This window comes from Cydia strobilella, chromosome Z (assembly GCF_947568885.1).
Source record: "Cydia strobilella chromosome Z, ilCydStro3.1, whole genome shotgun sequence".
In the NCBI taxonomy this organism is placed as follows: Eukaryota; Metazoa; Arthropoda; class Insecta; order Lepidoptera; family Tortricidae; genus Cydia; species Cydia strobilella.
In genome coordinates, this window is record NC_086068.1 from 19,409,247 (window position 1) to 19,429,657 (window position 20,411).

The 20,411-nt window shown below is 37.4% G+C and overlaps 1 protein-coding gene across 1 annotated transcript in view; it reads left to right on the top strand.

Annotated features, from left to right (window-relative positions):
• The first annotated feature begins 6,238 nt into the window (after positions 1 to 6,238).
• Positions 6,239 to 20,411, top strand: part of LOC134754377 (uncharacterized) — a 31,946-nt gene continuing 17,773 nt past the window's right edge. The window contains exons 1-4 of the mRNA XM_063690678.1: positions 6,239 to 6,296; positions 17,976 to 18,169; positions 18,446 to 18,605; positions 19,260 to 19,435. Coding sequence (XP_063546748.1) covers positions 17,990 to 18,169; positions 18,446 to 18,605; positions 19,260 to 19,435 — 516 coding nt within the window. The 5' untranslated portion in view covers positions 6,239 to 6,296; positions 17,976 to 17,989. The remainder of the gene's footprint in view (positions 6,297 to 17,975; positions 18,170 to 18,445; positions 18,606 to 19,259; positions 19,436 to 20,411) is intronic.

Consider the following 20,411-nt stretch of genomic DNA (forward strand, 5'->3'; position numbering starts at 1 on the left):
TAATAAAATATGAAATATGTATATTTTGCGTATTCTTACATTAACAGTAGGTTTTCTATGTTGATTACGACGTTTAAAGGAAACTAATATTAACACTCATCAATAAAGTAAGTCATGAATTGGAACCAGTACAAATTTTAAAAAAATTTAAAAGTAAAAAGCACTATTTTACGAAACCGATTTCTAAGCTAACCTAACCCAATTTCTGATAGCAGTTCGGTTCTGTGAGGATCGTAGTTCAAAATAAAGTCCAGGTCTAAGTTTGGGTCTGGGTCCATAACGAAGGGAATAAATCGCCAAACGTGAACTATATGTCGTTGAAGAGTTCCATTCTGATCATCATCAGCAGTTCCACTTCATCAAATGTCACTTTTTTTATGTAAATGCTGGATTTGTTGATGAAAATACAAAAATCACTATATGCATGCCTTTCACATTTGAAGAGTTCCCTCGGTTCCTTATGGACCCCATCATCAAAACTCGAGCTTGACAAAAATGTGTATTGAAAACTTAACTTGCTTAACAAACATAAAAAAGAAGACAAATCGCCAAACGTGAACTATGCGTCATTAAAGAGTTCCATTCTCATATTTTTGATCATCATCAGCAGCTCCACTTCATCAAATGTCACTTTTTCAAATGGAAATGCTGGATTTGTTGATAAAAATACAAAAATCACTATATGTATGCCTTTCACATTTGAGGAGTTCCCTCGATTCCTTATGGATCCCATCATCAGAACTCGAGCTTGACAAAAATGTGTCTTGAAAACCTAACTTGCTTAACAAACATAACGAAGAGGACAAATCGCCAAACGTGAACTTTGCGTCATTGAAGAGTTCCGTTCTGATCATCATCAGCAGTTCCACTTGATCAAATGTCACTTTTTTAAATGTAAATGCTTGATTTGTTGATGAAAATTCTAAAATCACTATATGTATGCCTTTAACATTTTGGAGTTCCCTCGATTCCTCATGGATCCCATCATCAAAACTGCGTTTTGACAAAAACGGGACCAATCTGTATGTATATACTTACAATCAAAAAAAGAATTTTCAAAATCGGTCCAGAAATGACGGAGTTATGGAGTAACAAACATTTAAAAAAAAACAACCGAATTGAGAACCTCCTCCTTTTGAAATCTTGAAGTCGGTTAAAAATATTTTTTAAGAAAAAAAAACCGACTTCAATGGGGGATGCCGCTGAAAGTTCACTTATTGTTGATGGTGCACTCTTAGATTCCAGACAATGAAATGAAAAAGACAGCATCTTTTGCCTAATAATGTAGAAAAGGTGGTAAAACCACCCACTTTTTAACCGACTTCAAGATTTCAAAGGAGGAGGTTCTCAATTCGGTTGTGGTTTTTTTTTATTTTTTTTATTTTTAAATGTTTGTTACTCCATAACTCCGTCATTTCTGGACCGATTTTGAAAATTCTTTTTTTGTTTGTAAGTATATACATACAGATTGGTCCCGTTTTTGTCAAAAAGCAGTTCTGATGATGGGATCCATGAGGAATCGAGGGAACTCCTCAAATGTTAAAGGCATACATATAGTGATTTTAGTATTTTCATCAACAAATCAAGCACTTACATTAAAAAAACTGACATTTGATGAAGTGGAACTGCTGATGATGATCAGAACGGAACTCTTCAATGACGCATAGTTCACGTTTGGCGATTTGTCCTCTTCGTTATGTTTGCTAAGCAAGTTAGGTTTTCAAGAAACATTTTTGTCAAGCTCGAGTTCTGATGATGGGATCCATGAGGAATCGAGGGAACTCCTCAAATGTTAATACATACATATAGTGATTTTAGTATTTTGATCAACAAATCAAGCACTTACATTTAAAAAAGTGACATTTGATGAAGTGGAACTGCTGATGATGATCAGAACGGAACTCTTCAATGACGCATAGTTCACGTTTGGCGATTTGTCCTCTTCGTTATGTTTGTTAAGCAAGTTAGGTTTTTAAGAAACATTTTTGTCAAGCTCGAGTTCTGATGATGGGATCCATGAGGAATCGAGGGAACTCCTCAAATGTGAAAGGCATACATATAGTGATTTTTGTATTTTTATAAACAAATCCAGCACTTCCATTTTAAAAAGTGACATTTGATGAAGTGGAACTGCTGATGATGATCAGAACGGAACTCTTCAATGACGCATAGTTCACGTTTGGCGATTTGTCCTCTTCGTTATGTTTGTTAAGCAAGTTAGGTTTTCAAGAAACATTTGTCAAGCTCGAGTTCTGATGATGGGATCCATGAGGAATCTAGGGAACTCCTCAAATGTGAAAGGCATACATATAGTAATTTTTATATTTTTATAAACAAATCCAGCACTTCCATTTAAAAAAGTGACATTTGATGAAGTGGAACTGCTGATGATGATCAGAATGGAACTCTTTAATGACGCATAGTTTACTTTTGGCGATTTGTCCTCTTCTTTATGTTTGTTAAGCAACTTAAGTTTTTAAGACATATTTTTGTCAAGCTCGAGTTCTGATGATGAGACCCACGAGGAACCGAGGGAACTCCTCAAATGTGAAAGGCATACATATTGTGATTTTTGTTTTTTTTTATCAACAAATCCAGCATTTACATTTAAAAAAGTGACATTTGATGAAATGGAAACTGCTGATAATGATCAGAATGGAACTCTTCAATGACACATAGTTCACGTTTGGCGATTTGTTCTCTTCCTTATGGACCCAGACCTAAACTTGGACCCGGACTCGGACCCGGACCCGGGTCTGAACATGGACCCCAACTCGGACCCGGACCCGGACCGAACTCTGACCCAAACTTGAACCCGACAGTCGGACACGGACCTGGACTCTGATCCGGACCCGGAAATGCTAATAGAAAAGTGGCTTAGGTGGGTCACAGAACAGAACTGCTATCAGAAAAGTAGGGTAGGTTAGAGCTGTGACCCTTACAGAAACGAAATGCTATCAGAAAAGTAGGTTAGGTTAGGTTAGAACTGCGACCCTTACAGAAACGAAATGCTACTAGAAAAGTGGATGGTTTTACCTCCTGTTCTACATTATTAGGCAAAAGATGCTGTCTTTTTCATTTCATTGTCTGGAATCTAAGAGTGCACCATCAACAATAAGTGAACTTTCAGCGGCATCCCCCATTGAAGTCGGTTTTTTTCTTAAAAATTATCTAGTAGCATTTCGTTTCTGTAAGGGTCGCAGTTCTAACCTAACCTACTTTTCTGATAGCATTTCGTTTCTGTAAGGGTCACAGCCCTAACCTAACCTAACCTATTTTTCTGATAGCTGTTCTGTTCTGTGAGAATCGCAGTTCAAAACCCAACCACCCACCTAACCCACTTTTGTAGTACCATTTCCGGGTCCGGATCAGAGTCCGGGTCCGTGTCCGGCTGTCCGGGTCCAAATTTGGGTCAGAGTTCGGTCCGGGTCCGGGTCCGAGTTGGGGTCCATGTTCAGACCCGGGTTCGGGTCCGAGTCCGGGTCCAAGTTTAGGTCTGGGTCCATAAGGAAGAGAACAAATCGCCAAACGTGAACTATGTGTCATTGAAGAGTTCCATTCTGATCATTATCAGCAGTTTCTATTTCATGAAATGTCACTTTTTTTAAATGTAAATGCTGGATTTGTGGATAAAAAAACAAAAATCACTATATGTATGCCTTTCACAATTGAGGAGTTGCCTCGGTTCCTCGTGGGTCTCATCATCAGAACTCGAGCTTGATAAAAATATGTCTTAAAAACTTAAGTTGCTTAGCAAACATAAAGAAGAGGACAAATCGCCAACCGTAAACTATGCGTCAAAGAGTTCCATTCTGATCATCATCAGCAGTTCCACTTCATCAAATGTCACTTTTTAAAATGGAAGTGCTGGATTTGTTTATAAAAATACAAAAATCACTATATGTAAGCCTTTCACATTTGAGGAGTTCCCTCGATTCCTCATGGATCCCATCATCAGAACTCGAGCTTGACAAAAATGTTTCTTGAAAACCTAACTTGCTTAACAAACATAACGAAGAGGACAAATCGCCAAACGTGAACTATGCGTCATTGAAGAGTTCCGTTCTGATCATCATCAGCAGTTCCACTTCATCAAATGTCACTTTTTAAAATGGAAGTGCTGGATTTGTTTATAAAAATACAAAAATCACTATATGTATGCCTTTCACATTTGAGGAGTTCCCTCGATTCCTCATGGATCCCATCATCAGAACTGCTTTTTGACAAAAACGGCACCAATCTGTATATACTTACAATCAGAAAAATAATTTTTAAAATCGGTCCAGAAATGACGGAGTTATGGAGTAACAAACATTTAAAAAAAAAACAACCGTTGAGAACCTCCTCCTTTGAAATCTTGAAGTCGGTTTAAAAGGGAAGGAGTTGACATCTTTTTTTTGTATGAAAAAAAAAAATATTTTTGTTCAGAAACCTATCGTGTGTGGTATTAAATGACCCTTTCATTAGGGGCCCACTGACTATCAGTTCGCCGGACGATATCGGCCTGTCAGTTAGAACAAAAAATTGACAGTTCCGAACAAATGACAGGCCGATATCGTCCGGCGGACTGATAGTCAGTGGGCCCCTAATACCACCCTTTCATTCTGAGCCGGTTTAAAAAATATATCACATCATTACATTTCAGTCACGTGTTTTAAATTAAAATAAAAATAATTTTCTAAATATACCAAGTTTGGGTCTAAATAAACGTAGATTAGTATTTTTATATGGTTTAAGAACTAGCATGCAATGTTCGATACATTGCTCACTACATAACAAAAAAAGATGTATAGGGCTTATTAAACCCCAGCTAGACGGTTAAAGAACTAGCATGCAATGTTCGATACATTGCTCACTACATAACAAAAAAGATGTATAGGGCTTATTAAATCCCAGCTAGACGGTTAAAGAACTAGCATGCAATGTTCGATACATTGCTCACTACATAACAAAAAAAGATGTATAGGGCTTATTAAACCAGCTAGACGGTTAAAGAACTAGCTTGCAATGTTCGATACATTGCTCACTACATAACAAAAAAAGATGTATAGGGCTTATTAAACCCCAGCTAGACGGTTAAAGAACTAGCATGCAATGTTCGATACATTGCTCACTACAAAGTACAATGAATTCAGTCGATCGACCAAATAGCGCGATGTAACGAAATGTAACGAAAATCTCATGCAAGTTCCTGAACCGTCTAAACGGGGCTTTTAGTCTTATTACATTGATAGATTATGCGCCGCTCGCCCAATATTTATCATTATCACAACGAAAAACAAAAAAAAAACATAAATAACAAACTATACAAATACTACAATAGTGATTAAGGAGCAATAGCTTGGTGGCGATATATAGGGTTAGTTGTCCAACGTTGAAACAATCGTACACAATGAAACTTTGCGATTTCTCGGAAACTAGCTGTTGTTAGCTAGTGCCGTCTGTCAAGCAAAGGCAGGCTCAGGGACCACCAGCACCTCCCCAATACGCGAGCGCGCCTAGGAGAAGGAGCACGTTGCTACGAGCATTATTGTGAATTCCTGCGGCAAAAGTAAATTGTTTCATGTATGTTTCACAATTTTTAACGAAGATATAGAATCGAGGTTGGCGTTATTTAATTTTTTGTTGTGGTCTATGTGTATTAAAGTTTATTTAGAGCTAAAGATTTTTAAATTTCGTTCACTCTTTGGTGCAGTTTTTTTTAATTGTTTAAAAAAACTCGCCCTAGTCTCACAATGAAACATTTGTATGTAGTATACAATGAAACAGGTCTCATGTTTAATGAAACATGATGTTCACTGAACCCCATTTACCAGTACACAATGAAACAAACTCATTATTTTTTTAAATAATTAAAGCATATATGTGAGAAATTTGTAAAAGTATAATACCATGAAAATTGATAATAATTTGTCTACCATATGGCAAAACATAAAATACTTAACTTTAGAAACGGCTGAGATATGATGGTTTATATGTTAAATGATGGCAAGGTCACATGTCTAACATTGAAACAGTCGTACACATTGAAACATCACGATATTTATGTGATGTTCCACAACTTACCCTACATCCCGCATTTCTTTAAATTTTAAAATGTATTTATTTTGTTTTATATATTTTATTGTACAAAATTTAACTATTCTTAGTATTCTGACAATATATATCTATGGGTTAAAACAGTAAACAATGTGCTAAACAAAATTCTAATTTTCAGAAAAAAACTTCAGTGGCCAAGAAAAAAGTGAAGTCCGTTTAATAATGGGATTACGACATCATTTTGTTGAAGCTTGATGGTAATACCGTATTTATCATAACTGCAAAGCGAAAGTATATTTACTTGTGTGTTGTGAGTATTTTACATAGGCATTTGGCTTTGTAGGAAGCAGAGTAATAAAATCAAGGGAAGACTGGAACCCTTCATGCAAGAAGACCATTTTAGCATTTTCATTAGTTTTTGTGGAAGACTTTCTCTCATACGCATACATTTAAATATCCACGAAAAATAGGGGCAATTAGGAAGTTGGTTTCTTTGAAAAAAAAATATTTGTTAAGTAGTTAACAGTTAAGTTGCATTTTTTTATGTATTTACTGACAGTAATAGGTACATACTTACTAAATTAGTAACAGATTTTTGTATCGTTTCCGGCCAAATTCCCGACTTTTTATAAATTTATATACGCATTGGTTTTTGGATATATTTTACGATTTAATTGATTTAGGTAACTTCCTGATTAATCGGTTTGGGGTATCGTAGAATGTCGCTTCGTAATGTACGGATACCTACATACCTACCTACCCATATTATTATGTTTTCTGATTTCGATTGTAATTAATAGAGGAAATTATATATAGGATAAGCAATATTATAACGAATACTTACCGAAATGTTACAAGAATATAAATTAAATGCAAATCGACGTTTACCTACATTGGTCTTTTTATTCAGGTATGTATACAATTTAAGGAGGGCTATTACTTGAATATGAAAAAAAAGAAACATTGTTTATAGGGATTACTCGATGTTTATGCCATTATTGTTTCTTCCTATTCGCGATTCTGCATATTATGAATTCCACACAGTTGAATTTTATCACATGCGTTATTCTTCACAGTCATTCCTATTCGCGATTCTACACAATATAAATTCCACGCAGCCGAATTTTATCACAGGCGTTATTCTTCACAGTCATTATTTCTTTACAATCTTGTTTCTTCCTATTCACGATTCTGCACAATATGAATTTCCCAGAGCTGAATTTTATCACATGCGTTATTCTTCACAGTCATTATTTCTTCACAATCTTGTTTCTTCCTATTCGCGATTCTACACAATATGAATTCCACGCAGCTGAATTGTATCACATGCGTTATGCTTCACACACATATGGGAAGTATATGACTCGTTGGTACAGCACTGGCGGTAAGTTTAGGTTTTGCTCTAACGCATCTAATGTGAAAAGTTAAATAGAAAAACCGGTCTAAGTAACTATGGCTTATTTTAGAAGAAAAATTTAGGTACATACTTACTTGTATTTTTTATTTTAACTTAAAACTTAAGTAAATTATTTTTTAGTTTTTTTGCATACCCTAGCACAGTGGTGCAAGTAGCAATGATTCTTATCGCGACTTATTGAAAAAGGGGCGGTGCGCATTCCTATCGGGCATAAATCAGGACCGTATTTCTTTCACCGGCGGCTTGCTCCTTTTTATTGCCCGCTTATTGGCCTATTACAATCTGATATATTGATGTCCGTTCAAACGGAAACGGCCGGATAGATGATTTGCTGTTTGTGAAATACGTGTTAAGATAGAAAACGAAAGAAAAGTACAAAAATACATCAATAAATTTAAATTACATATAAATTGGATTTTAAACATGTGTTATGATCTGATGATCTCACTAGCACTTGATATCTTTTACAAAAGTACCCATAATGCTGACGGCATTACCCCGCTGGATGGCTATATCTATATGGACAGCCTCTGCACCACCAACGATTATGAGCGGGGGTCCTCCCCCTTTTGCCTAAGTCGACGGCCTATGTCACGCACAAATTGTTATTTGTTGTTGTTGTTTTATTTTTAAGTAAATATAGTTTTTAGCGTTATTTGTTATTTTAATATTATTAAATGATAAAGCTTTCTAGTACATTACCTATGGGCCACCAAAATAATTTACTAAGTACAAATAGATGAAATAAACCTGCATTGTAAACTTAAGGTACATATGTCTTATATTAATAATAGTATTTGCAATGAAAAAAATAAAGAAGTTAAAACAAGTTGAGAACTAGAATTATCAATGTGGTAGTAGGAGAAAAAAATACTATTTCAAATACGAATTTTAGTATAATATCTTAGTATCACTTCCTTACGTACAATCTAATTACAATATTATATATTTGTTTACGCTGCCGTCAAGTTATGACGAATTGCAATTGGATGCAAATCACTGGTATAAATTTACCAATAGTTGGAATTGCATTTTAACAATAGTTTTACTATTTTGCTATGAAAATACAAAACTACACAACTCTCCTCTACACAACTTTGAAAACAAATCAAATTATTTTATTAAATATTTTTGATTTGTGTTTTAAGAGGCCGTAGTCGATTTTGGAGCAAAAATGTAAAATTGATAGATTTAGTCGTTGAAATTATACACGTTTTGTTACGTAATATCTAAATAACAAGTATTGATTTCTATTAGCACGTCTTCTCATCTTGCCTTTTAATAATGAGGTCGCGAGCGTGCGTCACCGGTAATGCATGAAGAGAAGGGGCAGTTTTTAAAAATTCATCAAAAAATCATGGTGGTAAATTACACAAATTGATGTATAAGTATAGTTTCAGCAAATGTTGTAGATTGTTTAAGTATCAAAATTACGTTGAAATTAAGTCGATTTTCAGAGAAATTGTCACTTGTTTTGAAGTAATTTCTGGAGAAAATTGATTTCGTCTAACTTTCATTTACACTACTTCAAAGTCATTATAATAAAAATGTAGTCTGATAAACGTCAAGTACAGGATATGTGTAATACAAAATTACCATGTTTAGCAGTCCTAACTTTACGAAATTTACAAATAAGAGCGACAAAATCAGTGCTTTACGCGTGTTTACCTAAACGTCCATCAGAAAAGCAAACATTACTAATTTAGTGTCTGTTTTCAAAAAACTGATCTGATAAAAGGTAAAATAAGAAGACGAGCTAATAGAAACCAGTACTTGTTATTTCAATTAGGTAACAAAAGGTGTAAAATTTCACGGACTTAATCTATCAATATTACATTTTTGCGACTAAAATCGACACCGGCCTCTTAAGTAGTCACACTACGATAAGTATATAAATTATAAACTGAAATAGATGTCATATAACTATTAAAGAAGAAATAAGAATTATATTTAATATATGCCATCTACTTCAGTTTATAGTTTACCTCTAATCTAATTGATAAGCAGGATTACGTTTGGAACAGGCGTTCCACCTAATGCACCATGTGTATCATTTCATAACGTTTACGTTAGTGGTATTAACGCGGGTTCCGGCCATACTATTCTTTTCTCGAGTGTTTACGTGTAACCACAATAGAATGGTAGCTGCAAGTAACATGCGCCAACTGGTCTTCAGCTAGGTAAAGTTGCGAACACATCAGAATTATTGTAATAAAAAACTATGCGGAGTACATTGCCTAGTGCACTAATTACGAGTAGTTAATGGGTACAAAAGTAGATGTTTTATATAAACGATATTAAAATATTAGCTGCCTACTACTTTTTGCAAATATGAACTATTATTATTTCCTTATGATACCTAAATAATAATGCCTAAAAGTTACCTATTTAAAGTTACGATTTGCAAGTAGGTACCTAAGTATTTGAGTAATTGATCTTGTCATTCTTGACATAAAAATATCATATTTTGGTAGTTCATTGGAAATTTCTTAAACAGATTTTGTGGACACAACTATCATAACTACAGGATGTGCAAGTTGTGAAAAATTTCCTCAAAATTGGAATGTTCTTAGAAAATTCTGGAAAATACGAGATTTACGAAACTTTTCCCTTGAATAAATCTCACAATTTTGGAAACTTTACAGCGGCACATCCCTAATTAAACCCTTCTACCGACTAGTTTTTTGATTGGTCTGAATTTCATTTCACATTTAACTAAAAAAATAAAGATAAATGAAATGCCAGAAATTTCTTTACGAGAAAAAAATCTTTTCATAACACCAGCTCTCTTTATTCTTCAAGAACTGGGTGCGTGATGCAAGATGCCAACCGTTAGCTCCGTGGCGATACCTACAGTAGTCTCTCTTTATCACTCTTCCATATAAGTTCGACAGAGACATTGGCGTTTCGTTCACTACGGAACGCTACCTAGTTGGAAGAATATATCAGTTCGCTAAGAATTGCAGCTTTTTATTTGAGTCGTCGTGATCCTGACCTGCACGGCGGCTACATTCGTGATGTTCTGATATTTTGTGTAACGGAAATCTCAGCCTGGCCATCGGGAAAACATGACGCTGGCCCCGTCTGCCAGGCCCCGGCGGTCGGCCTGGCGACCGTGTGGATCAAATAACCGATTTAATCCTCGTGCCTTAAAACTCTCGCTGCGCCCTAGAGTCCACTTTTCGAACCACGTTATTCGCTACGGTCGTAGTTCAACTTTGAAATATTTCACGCTCGGGTATCAATATTACCACGAGGGGTTTTCCCCATTGTAAAACAATACAATTGAGGTATTTAAATGTAGGTAGGTAAGTATTTAGCATGGGCAATTACGTCACTGTCTTCCAAGCCGAGTCATATGCTATAATTGCCGTATGCATGAGAATATAGTTTATATAGTTAGGCAGACGCAATCTATAATATAGTCAGCGACAGTGAGGCTGCACTCAAAGCGCTCAAGGCGCTCAGAGTGGACTCTAGACTGGTGCACAATGGCGTCCAAGATCTGAACAAGCTTGGAAGGCAAAACAAATTGCAACTGGTATGGATCCCAGGGCAACGAAAATGCAGATAAATATGCCAGAGCCGGATCTGTAAGAAACCTTCTAGGTCCGGAACCATTCTTGGGCTTCTCACAGGGAACCATTATAACGGCTATCAAAAACCTTACTAAGACCAAACATCAAAAAGAATGGGACAGTCTGACGGGTCTAAAGCACTCAAAGCGCTTTATGCAAGGAGTAGACTCCGGTTGGAGCAAATACAAATAGCTATGGAAACTTAGCAAAAGATAACTCCAAATTATAACAGGGGTGTTTACTGGTCATTACGGGATCAAAGGAATTCTGGCCGAGATGGTACACTGACAACACCGATTGTCGAATGTGTGGCGAAGAGGAAGAGACAGTAAAACACGTAATGTGTGAATGTCACGCCCTCGCCAGACAAAGAATGAAGGACTTTGGAGCAGGCTTCTGGAACTAAAGAAATTCAAAATGCTACCCGTGAGGTTCATCATCCGGCACATGGAGATGGTCGAAAAAGCTCGAGTAGTTGATGGATCTTTCTTAAGGGGGTAATTGCACAAAAGATCCCTGTGGGTCGTATCCACTAGGGCCCCCGAAAATCATAAGATAAGATAAGGTAAGTATTAGGATGAAATGCTAAAAAATATATCAAAGCTAGGTAGTTTAGTGATTTTCATACATCGGGGTTTTCGGTGAAGGAAAACATCGTATGGAAACCGGACTAATCCCGATAAGGCCTAGTTTACCCTCTGGGTTGGAAGGTCAGATGGCAGTCAATGACATGTTGTCTATCGACGACATTCATTGCTATGCAAACGACAGTACTGGGGATGCCTATTACGCAGGCCGTGCCAACATCCCTCGTTCCGTGGTGCTAGAGAGTCGTGAAAAGCTTGAGTCGGATATTGAGGGCACTCTATCCAGAGTTTCGGTGTGGGGCCGGGACAATTTAGTACGATTCAACCCCACCAAGACACAAGTTTGCGCGTTTACCGCTAAGAAAACCCCATTTACTGTGGTCCCACAGTTCGAAGGCACAGCCCTTACCATGTCAGGGAGTATTGGGATCCTCGGTGTCGACATCTCCAGTGACGTCCAATTCCGTATCCACCTGGAAGGGAAGGCTGATCTGGCATCCAAAAAACTCGGTGTCCGGTGTCCAAAGTTCAAAGGCGCGCTGTACGAATCGTCGACGATCCCAAACTCACAAGCGGTATTGAACCTTTAAGTCTAAGGAGAGACTTCGCCTCCTTATGCGTGTTCTACCGCTTGTACAATGGGCAGTGCTCTGAAGAATTGTTTGACATGATGCCAACGGCCGCTTTCTATCACCGCACCGCTCGCCATCGGCAGGGTGTTTATCCTCACACCCTAACACTTAAATGGTCGCGTACTAGGCGGTTTAAGAGGAATTTCCTCCCACGTACGCTTCGGCTGTGGAATAAGCTCCCTGCCGAGGTTTGAGGGGCTACAGTATGGGGTTCTTCAAAAAAGGAGTGTACAGGTTTTTAAAGGATCGGCAACGCGCGTGTAATATCTCCGGTGTTGCAGGCGTCCATAGGCTACGGTAACTGCTTACCATCAGGCGGGCCGTATGCTTGATTGCCACCGACGTGGTATAAAAAAAAAGTTGCTTGCGTAAAAACTAGTACCTACACCAATTCTTGGGATAAGTTGCCAAGCGGACCCCAGGCTCCCATGAGCCGTGGCAAAAATGCCGGGACAACGCGAGGGAGATGGGGTTTTCGGTGCGGGAATGTTTGACATTAGCCAAAGAGTAAGTATTGTCTTAAAAAAACAGAATGTAATCTAGCAGGGTTCTACCTAATGAACAGTGATCGGACAAATCATCGCAAAACCATCAATAGTAGATTGTTAACCAAGGGATGAAAAGCACTTATTTCTGCTGAGGTGTTTTGGCGCTCGAACGCAGTGAGAGCGCCAATAGTCCGAGGCAGAAATGATGCCTTTCACCCGAGTTAAACACTCTACTTTTCATTTCGAATACGAGAAAAGTAAAATGCATGTATTTTGTTAAAAACATGGCTAAGTATACATTTTTATAGTATTTCTTGAGGGTACTTTCAATTAACAATTCAGGCAAAAGTATCGTTATTTATGGAATGGAGAGTCAAACATCAAAATGGAAATTTTATAACAAATCCATTTAAACTCAAATTTCAATTGCGTATCGTAACAAAATTAAAAAAATCGTACTTCGAACGTGAAATGCTCTAGTGCAGACACGTATCATTTTCTGCGCACCTTTTAGAACAACAATGACTCTCTTTCAGAGCATGAGAAATGAAAAAATCATTTATATCTCAAAATGGGACAAGATTTATTAAACTCGTAGTATGTACAGTATTTTTGAATAAAATTTCCAGATTATACTCAAAACTGCAGTTCAAAATTGTTCAATTTTTTTTATCCTGTTCCATACCATATTTATTTTTGCGATAATTTGTCCGAACTCTGCTAATGAATACCTAATTAATTAATCCAAAGATTAAATTAAAAATAATATTTTTTATAAAATATTTAGATCACTACGGTTACACTCTAGTATTTTTAGTAGCTTTTGGCGACATGATATAAAAATATTTAAACAAACTTTGCTACCATGTGAAACACAGTTTTTTTTTCGCCACACTAACGCTATAAAAATACGAAATCTCGCCGCCGATATCAAAAATCAACTCAAAATTTGCATCAAATGACTTTGCCACTCTTCTGGATAAAATGCAATTTTCTCTTTCGTTTTTGAAAGATAAAGAGGATCCTTAAGAACTTGTGTGGTGAAAATAAAATTGTATCGTAGTGTGTATAAGATTCACGTGGCCGTTATTCATTAGGCGTAATATGATGTTTTCTCAGACTAACCTATCTGTTTATCTCTACTCTTACTTAAATCAGAGATTTTAGATCAAAGTTGAGAGCTTTTAGACTATTGTTGAAAGGAAGCTAACGTCTGAAATTAGTGTAAACTAGATTGTTAGATGTGACAACTGTAGTCCTTTACAAGCACGTTTGAAGCTATGCGCACCTGAAAGCTAGAGGCAGCATATGCAGGGATCTGATAATAGGTCAACATTGCGGTTGCTCACTGAGCGACAAAACCCACCTCAAAGGCTCAAGATGCCCAATATTTGCCTATAGCCTGAGTACCTGGAGCATGAATGCTAATTTGTCAAATCAACTATACTAGGCATGGACGTCAACACTAATTAGGGGGCTCACGGTTCACGGTAGAACAGAACTGTATAGTGTATAGCTATGGACAATACATAATTGTTAACGCACAAAGGATAAGCCCAAGGTGAGAGGTACTCTAAACAATTACCTAATTGAAATTGTTAGTTAGACCGAGTGATTGACCGTTCAAGTCTAAACTTACTTAGTAGATGCTTGAAAATATTAAGTGACTAGTGAGCGGGTATTGACTGTGCAGACCCTATAACATTCTTGCTGAGAGTCTCAACCTTTAGATAGTAGATTATAACTTGGGTTGATTACTTAAGCAGTTTTAAAATAAAAAGTCTTCCCAAATATAAATGAAAACTGTAATAGGATTTTACTTTCCTTCGAATGTCTATTAGTTCGGTTGTTTGTGATAGCGACCACCAACATTGTCAGTCACATAAACGGCGGGCGTTTATTGTTTCAGCTCTAAACGAACCATCAGCTACTGGACCCGAGTGTTGTGTTGTGCTAACCGCATTGAGGACGTAATACCTACTAACCGCTCAGAAAACAAACAATTATTACTGTTTCGTTAAGCGGTCGTTACTCGGCTAACTTTACCTACTTTTAAAAAAAAAAATTATTCTCCGTGAAAGTGCGTTTTATATATTTTGCTGCAGACTAAAATCTGTGAAGAAAATAAATATGCGTAATAATTAAAAAATAAGAAGTACCTATCTTTCGGTCCACAGATATATTTCATTATGTACTTATTGTAAAAAATTGTAAACATACTTATACTGTGTACAATCGAATTTGGTTTGGGAATAGAAGCGTCAGGCGTTTTGGTACAAGCTTTTATCGCTGATTGTACTTTTCTTTCCACAGGCAACTAATACTCGTCGAGATAATTCTAATAACCCCAAACATAATTAGTTTGCGTTGTTTTATCACAGAGCTCTCATGGCCACATGTCTTCATCATCAGATCAGTCATTGTAATATTGCATTGTCATCTGATTAACATATGAATGCAAAATTTCAGCTCAATTGGAAATCGGGAAGTGGGTCAAATTTAGCTTCCAGGATTTGACCTACACCGCAGAATATATATAATAGTACTAGGTACAGAAGATTCACTTCCTAACAAAACTCGACTACTACGCGCAAGGCGCCGCAATAAGCGCGTGCAGGCGTCCGTTCCATAGCGGTGTGCGGCAATTACTATGGCATACCCTCAAAATTGGGGCGGCCGCAGGTACTTGTAGCGACGCGACGAAATCACGGAGTGAGACACGCCTGCCTACACTAAGTAGTTTGTTACGTGCAATGTAATCATTACAATAAGTTTTCGTCAATATGTACTTACACATATAGTTTGCTATCAAGTCAGCATATATACGTAGATGTTTTTACAAGCTTTTATTTAACTTTCCCTGATAGTACGTATGTACAGTACCGGCCAATAATATATCACCTTGTTTTTAAGGTAGAACTTTTTTATATATTTCCAACTTACTACTTTAGGTAGTCTAGTAGTAGTCCTTTCTGCGAGATAAGATGAAGAGAAAAATTGATCTCATGTAATGGTTTTTTCATAGCGGTTTTTTAATAGGGTTCCGTACCCCAAGGGTAAAAACGGGACCCTATTACTAAGACTCCACTGTCCGTCTGTCTGTCTGTCACCAGGCTGTAGGTATCTCATGAAGCGTGATAGCTACACAGTTGAATTTTTCACAGATGATGTATTTCTCATGCCGCAATAACAACAAATACTGAAAATTGTAGCCCCAGCTAGTTCGGGGTTCGATGAGGAGGCTATATATTAAAGTGAAAAGACACACATATCAGATTAAAAGTGTATTCTGCTAAGTTTTGCACTGGTAGAGTACACAATGGGTAACTTATAGAATTAAACACTAAATTACTTTTACGAATTAACAAAATATTAGTTAGGTGTATCAATTGTACCCAAACATATACAGAGAATCATACTCTCTATCATTGTCTTACACTAGTACTAGCACCCAAAAGAAAAGGATGAATAGTTTTTTTTTGAACTTATTTACTGACAATTTGGTTTGACCAACTATAATACTATTACTTTATACATGCTCATACAAAAAAATACAAAGGTGATATATTATATTAGGCCGGCCGGTACTGCACATTAAGTACTAACAGAGCAAGTTAAATAAAAGCTTGTACAAACATAACATCTACGTATACTGACTGGATAGCAAACTATTATGTGTAAGTACATATTGGCGAAAAAATATTGTAATGATTACACATAACTACTTAAAAATATAATATTCTCGCTATTTTCATGTTACGATAAGTGAATTCACAAAAGTAGCATTATTAACCGTTTGTTATATTGAATAGGTAGTTATGTAGGAAAAAAATGATTTGTTAAACATACGTATTATAGGTATTATACTTGTATTTTGTATGTTTATATATTGAATTTTTTGCTAAATTATCGCATTGGGATCATCCCGTAATGATAATTGTATGTGTTGAAATAAAAAAAAGTATATATATATAAGGTATAGATAATGTAGGTTACCTATTTGTAACCTACATTATTTACAGTACATATGGTGCTACTTTTTCGCACTAGTGCGTAAAAGAGCACTTTTCGTGCATATGTCGAAAGTTTAAAGGGCCATATGTACTGTAAAACGTTGTACGATACACGTGCGAATAGGTAATTCGCAACTCGTGTCGATTTAAAACACTCCCTGCGCTTGTGTTTTAATTTATCGCCACTCGTTTTGAATTTCCTCTTTTCCGCACTTGTATCGTAAATAACTATTTTGCGTTGTAAACTATTCATTCAAGAATGCGCTCATGAAGTTTGTCAGATTCCAATTAAAATGCACTATCAAAAACGCCATAAACCAACAAAGTGTACACTGTACAGTTAACTTGTATACTTAATTAGCTTTTACAAACACATAATAATATTGTCATCGGTTACCGCGATAGTTACTCATGAAATAAAACTATGAAAACTCTACGACGAGTCACCCGTTGACCACGAACGCTGTAAAGGGTTCGAAACGTCGGGATGTATTATAAATTCAATATACGCGATCCGTCGTAATCCGTTTTCATAGTTTTATTTTACAAACTCGTTAAACCATTGTACAGATTTGCAATATTAAAATCCAGTTAACACGTTGGCTTCCATGAGCATCACCATCACCGCCGTTGGGATCACGAAATCTTCTCTGTGTGCCCATGATCATTACCGGTGGGATCAGAAGCTCTCTTCTCTCTCTTTACGGTTTAGGGTATTTATTGCATTGCGGATTTTTTGGGGGTAAGAACCAAACTTTGTATGCTATTTTGTAGAGGATACCTACTCTATAGTTACTTACTACAACTAGACTATTTCGAAGTTTTAGACACCTAGCTTCTGAGGGGCTACTAAAATTGGTAGACCATCATTAATTATAAGTTCATACCATCATGTAAGTGGGCCTGCCAAGTTTTTCGAGTCACATCCAAGGAAATTGTTTTTGTCTAGTTGATATACAACCTCTGACATGTCATCTAATCAAAATCATAACAAGTAAGCGGTGATGATCATGGCACCTCACTAATAGAGCGATGCTTTGAGCATCACCGGTGGGATCAATAAATTTCTACGGGGCGTGGGACTAACTGTAGGGCTAGTATGGTGGGCAGCCAACGTGTTAAAGAATTATCTCGATACCTACCAACATAATTCCACCATTACACGCTTGCGAGAATAAACGATCTAGAAGTACTTTTGTTGTAATATTTGTATGCATTTAGAGTACCTGCGAACAATGGAAGGGTTCCTGCACCACATGGCGCCGCAGTTCCTGCACCCCGCGCTGCAGAGCTTCGGCTGCGGCGCCTTCCGGCCCATCGGGGGCGCCTTCCACCCCCTGTACCCGGGAAAAGCCTTCGCAAGGCACCTGGGGGAACAGTACGCTCTAGGACAATCCGTCGGGCAAGCTCTCAGGGTATGTCCTAGCACAGTTTTATGCAGTAACTGATAAAAAGGTACCGGAGTTAAAAATATTTAGTGTATGTGAAACTCATATATTATGTGAAACCTAAATAATTATTGAAAAAAAATAGTCTATTGCACCCTTGAAACAAAATCGGAGTCAGATTGTTACTGTCAGGATTCTTATTAAAAAGGTTAATTTTAAAACAAATATAAAAGTTATGCAATAAACTCACGTATACAAATGTACCTATTATTTGTAAGTACATTATTATATGGTTTTGCCCAGAGCGTCCGGGACGACAGTAGCACGCCGCCACTGTACCGGCACTACCCGCGCGACGACACTAGCTCCCCGGGCTCCGCCGCCTCGGCGTCGCCGCGGCCCTGCAAGGACGATGAGCCGCCCGCCACCGCGCCCTGCACTGACTCGCATGATTTCTTCTCCCGTGAGTCTACACTTGGTAACAGTAAAGAGAATAGAGTGTATTAGAGGGTTAATGTCATAATACATTTTGTAGTCACAATAAATTTATTGCACACAGACACAGAATTAAAACTAAAAATTAAAATGTATAAAAATATCATAAAATGTATAACGTCATATGACTTTGACCCATGTTCTTTCACTGATATGTGTTAAAATTGTTAAATATCAAATGGTGACGCCATCTACACGAGTACAGGCCAAAGGTTTGGCGCCATTTTCTTTATTTTCCGAGGCACGTTTTTTCCTTAGACTGGGAGTTACATATATCTTTGGTAACAGTACTTGAAGTAGCATGCTGCTGCAATATTAGAAGTATTAGAACCACTCGCGCGACGACACCAGTTCACCGGACTCTGCCGCCTCGGCCCCGCCGCGGTTCTGCAAGTCGAGTGGCTACTCGAGCAGTGACACCGACTCGTCAGCCTCACAGCATACCTGCTCTTGATTACCTAAACGATTAATTATCGTAAAATTACATTTTCTAAAAAGTTGAGCTATAATTTAATGTCGGAAGTGTCTAATCTTAAATAATAAATAACAGTGTAAGGATTACTGTGCTGTGTATCACAGTACAAACATTTGATGCAGTGGAATAATTGAGAAATATTTGCAGCTGATGGCGAGCGCAAGTCAGCATGTGGCGTGTGCGGCGCGCGGCTCGGGCCGGGCGTGGCGCAAGCACACTTTCTGCAGGAGCTGCAACACCTGTACAGCCTGAGCGCGTTGCCACGCGACGCCGCGCCGCCCGCGCACTCGCTGCATCACCAGGATGAGGACGCGCGCTGGGAAGTACGTGACTTTTTGTCACACCTTTTTAGGGTTCTGAACCAAAAAGGTACAAAAGGAACCCTTATGGTGCGGATTTGTCCGTCCGTCCGTCCGTCCGTCTGGCTGTCATATCGCTAAATATCTCGAGAACGAGAGATAGCTAAGCCTTATTGAGCTATTGATTTGAAATTTAGAATAGTTTTGAACAACGCTAACCCAGACACAATGAAAGTGTTTTTTTTAATTAAATATGAATAAAACCGGCCAAGTGCGAGTCGGACTCGCGCACGAAGGGTTCCGTATCTTTACCCTTACGCAAAAAACGGCAAAAAATCACGTTTGTTGTATGGGAGCCCCCCTTAAATATTTATTTTATTCTGTTTTTAGTATTTGTTGTTATAGCGGCAACAGAAATACATTATCTGTAAAAATTTCAATTGTCTAGCTATCACGGTTGTCCAAGTCGTAACTTTAAAAACATATCGTGGTGGTTAGTTTCAAATGCACCGAGAGATGGCGCTGTCACCTGTGCAAACTAGCTAACGACTGTTTGCCTTAGAAATGTTAAGTGTATAATTATATATTTTACTAGCTGTTGCCCGCGACTTCGTACGCGTGGATTAACCCTTTTAGGGGATGAATATTTAAAAACGCTTAAACTACTTTTCTTGTGTTCTAATAATATGCCTTTATACAAAGATTCAAGTCCCGCACTCAAAAAAATATTTGATCTCCATACAAACTTTCAACCCCATTTTTACCACCTTGGGGGATGAATTTTCAATAATGCTGAAATAAGTTTTTTTCTCTTTTAATTATATATCTTTCTATGAAGTTATAAGTACCTAGCTTAAAATAAAATTAGGACCACGACAAACTTTCAACCCCTTTTTAACCACTTTAGGGGATGAATTTTTAAAAAACGCGTAAATCACTATTCTTGTATTCTAATAACATGCCTTTATGCAAAGATTCAAGTTGCGCACTTAAAAAAATG